General features: G+C 42.1%; 1 protein-coding gene across 1 annotated transcript in view; it reads right to left on the reverse strand.

Moving 5' to 3' along the window:
• The window catches only part of LOC140949990 (dual serine/threonine and tyrosine protein kinase-like), a 13865-nt gene continuing 6840 nt past the window's right edge, over positions 1–7025 (reverse strand). The window contains exons 2-4 of the mRNA XM_073399145.1: positions 4020–5530; positions 3253–3496; positions 1–2500 (exon numbers count right to left, since the gene is read on the reverse strand). Of these exons, the coding sequence (XP_073255246.1) occupies positions 2096–2500; positions 3253–3496; positions 4020–5530 (2160 nt within the window). The 3' untranslated portion in view covers positions 1–2095. The remainder of the gene's footprint in view (positions 2501–3252; positions 3497–4019; positions 5531–7025) is intronic.

Here is a 7025-nt window from a genome sequence, read left to right on the forward strand (position 1 = left end):
AATGTTTATTTCAGATATTCATTTAAAGAAACACTACTCACTAACTCCGCCAGTACTCTATAATGGTACATTACTATACAACATAACGAAGAAATACATTAACTGGTCAGCATAAAATTAGCTTTGGGTGTTGTACAAACGAACCACCAACGATCATCGAAACTGTGAATTAAAAAACAAAGATAAATTCAGTGGGGAGCATGGGTGCCGCAGTGGCGAGAGCACTCGTCTCCCAACAATGTTGCCCGGGTTCGAATCCTGGCGTCGACGCCATGCGTGGTTTAAGTTTGTTGTTGGTTCTTTCCCGTGTTCCGAGAGGTTTCTCTCCGGGTACTCCGGTTTTACCCCTCCTTCAAAAACGAACACTTCGAAATTCCAATTCGATCTGGAACGCACGGACACAATTCAACGAGTTCTTATGAACTCCTAAGTGCTCCGTGGGTAAACACATTACAATTTAATACGATAATACACTTTAATGATTTAGCTGAAGCAATTGAGGCTGCTGTTACCACAGAATGGATTGTCATTCACACTTTTTTTCTACAGTTTGATTGGTCTGGAGATCACAACGTTACCTTGACATGCCCGCCAATGACAAACCACGAAAAACTGTTGGTAACAGCCGGTTGGTAAGAGAGGATAATGGGACCATTATCTTCTTCTTTTGGCTGGAGGATGTTTGCCTCACTCGGGCACAAAATATTGTCAATTGCGGATCTACTTCTCATAGGAAAAATATAATAATTACGTTTTTAATACTGTCAAAAAGGCTATGGTTGATAAAGACACATTTCTAGATTTGCTTATCAACTCGCTGGAAAAAAAAAAATGAAAGAAATGATATCTCTCTTTCTAGTTTACAAAATCAGTCTATTTTTTAACTAGTTGTAAACGTAAATGATACCAGTTTTCAAACATTAAGAAAACAAACAAACAATAGACGGGGTAAAATAAAAAACCCTCAATCTCGCGCGCTTCTATTGATTAAGCAAAATTACAACCATTAAGTCTCTGAAAAGCATAAAGTATGTAAGTGTTGCACATTAATTAAATGTTTCAAATATATACAAACAATTATAGCTATAATTCTGGTTTAAAGCTTCCAAACGCGCCCACAAAAAAACTAAATTGCAGTTATTAGCTCTTCATTGAACAAATTCTCTCTTCCCACACTAAAATTTTAAAAAATTGCGCAACCCTAGACTCAGTGAAGCCGTCTTATTTGGAACCGACCCATTGCGAAATTTTTTTTATAACATTTGCGTATACACCTTCAGCTAACTATGGTTACTCTCAGCACATCTACAAAGGCAAAGTAATAAAATGCTTCTAATCTATCTAAAGCGCGATCCTTCAAAATGTAAAAACTATTATGACATTAACCTGCGAGCGTATAGTATCGCAGAAACAAGAAACAATTTTGCCACATATACCCAGGGTACGCAAGGGGACCCTGACAGACCCTTCGAGCGCTTAGCCTTCGTTAGAGCAAACCAAACATTTGTGAATTTTTATGCAGTGTATTCAACTCGGTGGAATTATTACCGAAGCTTCTAATGAAAAGTTAACAATAAATGAAAGGCTTGTCTTCTGTTCCACCATGAGCACTGTAGCTTCGCCTTTGGATTTATCTATCACAGTCAACCCACAATACGCTAATTTGCTGTGATGAACGGCTAGCGCTCGATTCGTCAGTTTCTGCCGGTTTCTTTTATGATGACTTAGTTGATGATAATAAATTTGTGTCTATCACCCTGCAACTGACGTTGGCCTATTATTCTAAATCTTTTCTCACTAATTTATACGTGTCAAGGACGCACCATATTGACACCACAATAAAAAGTGGTAATTGACGGTACTTAAAAAACAAAGTGAAGTACAAGTAGATTATTAAGTTCCGAACTCTTACAAAGGGATCACACGTGATCCACAAGTGAGTGTAGAACTAGCCAGAGATTCTCAAATGGTCAGAAGTCTCTGGCTTACACTTCCAGCATGCGACGTCAGACCATCTGAGAATCTTACCGGAGAACACTTCAGGCGTCATTTCCTTGTTTCAAGCATGGACTGTCTGAATGCTCCAAAGCAATTTCTAAGATTCTGCCCAACATCTCCTCTTTATTCCTTCCATAATTTCGACAACACTGTCCATACGAATAGTTTCTCTTTGATCCCAACAACTCCACATCAAATCCCAGCATGCATCGGTAATCCCTGGGAACCTCTCTGGAAAGATTTCCTTCTCCACTGTTTCCTTCATCTCCTCGATAGTTTCCAGGTGCCGGTACACGCGTGGCCGTGTCTCTCCCGATCCCTCACAAAGCACCCATAACAGAATTCCAAATGCATAGACGTCGTACGACGGGTAACTCAGCTGGCCTGTACCATGGTGCTGGTACATTTCTGGTGAGATATGGAATGGGGCGCCAAGTGAAGTCATCTCGTACGGGAATTCGGGTTTGGTGAGGTTGATCTTGGCTGTTCCATCAGACGTCAACTAAAAAGATAAAAGAACCTTAAGTTATACGTTAATTACCACTAACATCAGTCGATTGGAGGGGCGGGGTAGGGGAGGGACAGGGTGTCCAAACCTCTCACTCCTTTTTCCTTGGCTTCCTCCCTTCAGCCCCTTTTCGATTATGAAATATTTAGCATAACGTTGAGTAATTTCCCCCTATTTCTTCCGCTTCCCACCCAATGAGAACTTCCACCTCCTGCCCTTTTCCCTTCCCCATCTCTGTCCGCTCCGACTCGTTTGGGTCCCAAGGGTGGCGCTATACGTGGTTAGAGCAGCTCCCGTCCTACCGTTTTGGACCAGATTGCAACTTCTTTTTAGTTCTGAGAGATTTTTCTCCCAGTACGCCGATGCCCCTCTCCCTTTAGAAACCAATATTTCGAATTCCAAATCGATCCAGAAACGCACAAACACGTCTGAACGACTTCTCAAAGGCTCCTGTCTGGTCCTATATCTACTAAAACCTTATTATGAATGCGTCTCCTAATGCAAGCTCAAAGAAAAGCTTATTCATTTCACTGCTAAAATCGAGCTAAAATGACTTAAGTCGAGATATTCCGTTATTCTGGCTTTTGAGTCTACCGACGAATTTCTATGGTGTTATTAATTTAACTCAAACCCATTGTGGCAAACTTTTTCATGGAACTTATTATTTTGCTATCGAGGATTTTACAAAACAAAACGTTTTCCTTGAACTTTGACCATTATTAGGAATCAAGAGCTTCTAATCTTACCAAGACGTTTTCAGGCTTTAGGTCCTCGTAAATGTAATTGATCTCATGGATGGCCTTTAGACCGTTAGCTACATCCACCGCAATGTTCATTCTAATGGGTAGTGGTAATCCGCTCTGGAGAGCGGACAGCAGACCTCTTTCTGCCTTTTCCATAACCACGTGCAGCACATCAGGCTGAGGGAAGACCCAGCCAAACAGGCGTAACAGGTTTGGATGAGATCCGTGGCGTTTCTGAATCATGTCCCTACAGGAACAAGAAACGAAATGGAAGATTTCCAAAGAACAAAAACATCTGTCCCCAGTCGTTCAAAAGGTGGATAGCGCTATACAATAGATTGGTGGTGGATAGGGCTATCCAGCTTTTCACCGGGGCCTGGTGAATATGTACATGTAGAACCAACTCTAAGCTCAGACCTCGGCATTAAATGAGCTTATGTTATTTAACAATTTTTTATGTATCTACTGTGCTATTGAGAAGACTTTGGTGTCTCATTAAGACAGCCCCTTTCAGGTGCTCAACATAATGTATTTTTATGAGAGCACCACGTGGCAATTTGTAATAGTAAATGGCAATGAGAGGATTACACTCTAATCATTCTAGGAGAGTAATTTACGGGTCGTGACAATTAATTGTCAACAATTGCGAACGTTCACTGAATTAACAGTAATTACCCCTTCACAATAACATCAAATTACCAAACTCTTTGTAAATCTTTCCAGCTCTAGGACAATGCAGAGTAACAATGCAATTTAAAGGCATAACTTACATCATATTGACTAAATCCACGGCAGTCTGTTTCCAGATAGCCTCGCCCAAGCTTCGTTTTTCTAGCACCTTTACTGCGCATTGTCCACTTGGTGAAACCTTGCACCAGCGCTCACTTATGCAATCATAAATGACTCCCTTCCGTGTCTTGGCAATAATTGAGCCCAGTTCTACAGGCCCTCTATGATGCATGTTCTGCAGAGCCATTCCTTCAACAGCCAGAGTGCGTATCTCAGGTGTATAACGGACACGAAACCGTTCAAGCCGAGATGCCACCGGGCAGTGCGCAAAATTTCTCTGCAAGGAGGAAAGCGAGGACACGGCTGTGCTAAACAGCTCGTGCATTTTCGTGAGACGATTGCAACAGGCCTCGTGGACTGCTTTTGCCACTCGCTCCTCGTCAATTGTCTCAAGAAAAGATGACACGATGACTTTACGAGTCTCCTTTTTGTTAACGTTTCCGTTGGTGTAACTTGACGTATCTATTGCACTGAGGGGTTCAGAAATTTCTCGTCTCAGAGCAATGCTAACGGCCTCTTTAATGGAATCAAGCAGTCCGTTTAAAACATTTTGAATCAGTTCATCAGCTTCTGCTTTGACTGCCAGGAACTGAATGTCATAGCTCTCTTCTAGAATGCGAGAGACCATGGGATGGGCCAGTTCTTCATTGAATGCAATTATATCCTCGGTCAGGTCACTAACCATTTCATTCATTGTCGCCTCAACAAAACGCCCAAGTGAATTACACATCTTTTCCAAAATGCCTCCTTTCATATCACTCAGGAATCGCTGAAAACCGATGTCGTTTGTACTGAGTAGTGTAGTGAGTTCAGCCGAGAGATCAGGAAGGTCTGTTTTAACCATCGTTTGGGCGTCATTTCTAAGATGTCGGAGGTTGACGGGTTTGTAGACTTCCGCGTCTTTAACACATTCTGCTTTTAGAAGTCCTATACTATCCACGAGTCTTTCTTTGGCAGCATCTGAGGCGAAAGTAAGCCGTGAAAGTGATTTGAAAATTTTCGTTTCTATGTCATTGCCTTTCTTAACAACTTGCGGCAAAAGAGACGCTTTCTCTGTGATGACAGTTCTTTGCTCCTGGACTATGTTTACAAAGCTTTCTTGAAGAACAAGAAGTTTTTGAACAACCTGCCTGGTCTGTGTCTTCATGACTTTCCCAAGATGATGCTGCAAACACGACGCAAATCGGTTAAACCTTTCGGTTGCCTCTGACTTTTGAGAGCTCCTTCTTTCATTTCTCACTGCCTTTGCGGAAATCGCGTGATATAAAGAGCATGTTTTCGATGAATTTTCCGTGAGAAAGTTGCTTTTTTTCAACTGACTGAAAACTACCTCTCCTTTGTCAAGTCTGCTTTCTTCGTCATCGCTGTCGTCGCTGTCATCGGAATCTTCGTCAGATTCTTGCGCTTCTTTAGTGATGTCTACTTTGTTGCATACAAATATGATGAGACACTGAGGAAATTTGTTTTTCAAGAAGCTGAGGGTTTCTTTATCCTTAAATAAAAAAAATGAAGAACAAAATGTTATTACTTAAAGCGCTTTCATGCGGCTTTTTCTGCGGCCTCTCTGATGCACCTTAAAACGTTCCTTCCTTCCACCACTCACTCAAACAAAATACACATAAAGCTATAATTTTTAATTAATTTTTTGAGTTACGGTTTGTGGACAGATTATCAGCGACGAATTCGAAAGCAGAGACGGAAGTGTCTCCATTTTGTTAGCAACCCATCGCAGTTCTTCCTTCAAATTGTGACCACCGTTTTTGCGTTTCTTACTGGAAAAAGGACCGCCATTACTTAGTGGTCATCCGAGCCACACAAAGACCAAGCCGTTTGCTGGGCAAAAGGGAGTTTCTTTAGAACACCGTGGCCGACCAGGATTCGAGTCGGGATCCTATCTTTTTCTTGGTTTTCTGTGGTATGTATTGGATAAAACTAAACCGAAAAGTCGCCCAAAATAAGGTTATCGGGATTCCGGATATCCCGCTATTAATCGGAATCCAGAATCCATCTTGCACTGACAAAGATTCCAAAATTTAGTATCTGGAATCCAGAATTAACGGCTGCCTTGGATTACCTTACACGAGCAGCGAAAAGAAACAAGACAAATTAACAACCAAACAAAAACCAACGGACTTGATGACCTCGACACGGTGTTTTATGGACAGTTGAGCTAACTCGTTTAGTTTATTTAAAAGCTCGTATTCGATACCTCGTCCCATGTAAGGGAATCCAAGCGGTTTTGGATTCTGAATTCCACGCAGTGGATTCCGGACTCCAGCTACTGTATTCCAGTCTTTGTCAGTCGAACTTGGATTCTGGATTCCAATGGTAAGTGGAACTCCGGATTCCACGAGCTGTATTCCGAATTTCAAAGCCCACGATTCCGGATTCCACAAGCAAAAATTACACGCTTTCTTTTACATGGCGCGAGATACCGCCAGAAGAGCGCCTGTGCCATAAATGACGCAGGGTACGTATATATGCGAGCCACTGGACGGTTGAAATTGTTTTCCTTGCTTTGGTCTTTCATAAATTCGGTTAAAAGTGTCTTAGGCTAGGGACCGATAAGACGGAAAAGTTGATTCACCGTAGAAAACGCTTGACCTCGAAAACCAATTTTGGGTTTTGGATAGAATAGCATGCGCTGTGAGGACCAGGCAGCCAGATCGTAGAGTTTCCCATTCTCGATCCCAGTGCTCTGGCCTCCAAATTACAAGTGTCATTCTCGGGAATGTCCGGGAGTAAACTGCGGGAACCCTGTGTACGCATCACTGACGCAAAGCCAAACATCTGGTGGTACGGACCTCACACCGCATGCTCTTCTTTGCTTCCAGTACTTTTTCTCTGTTTTCTCCATTACGGAGCGTCATGTGGCTTCTTAAGAGAACTGACGAATCGAAGTTTTTGAACAATTTGTATTTGCTCAGCCGAGGTTTTTGCGTAGACTGCTCTACGAGAGGGTAAGTGTAACCCAAACTGCTTTTGAG

This window comes from Porites lutea, chromosome 10 (assembly GCF_958299795.1).
Source record: "Porites lutea chromosome 10, jaPorLute2.1, whole genome shotgun sequence".
In the NCBI taxonomy this organism is placed as follows: Eukaryota; Metazoa; Cnidaria; class Anthozoa; order Scleractinia; family Poritidae; genus Porites; species Porites lutea.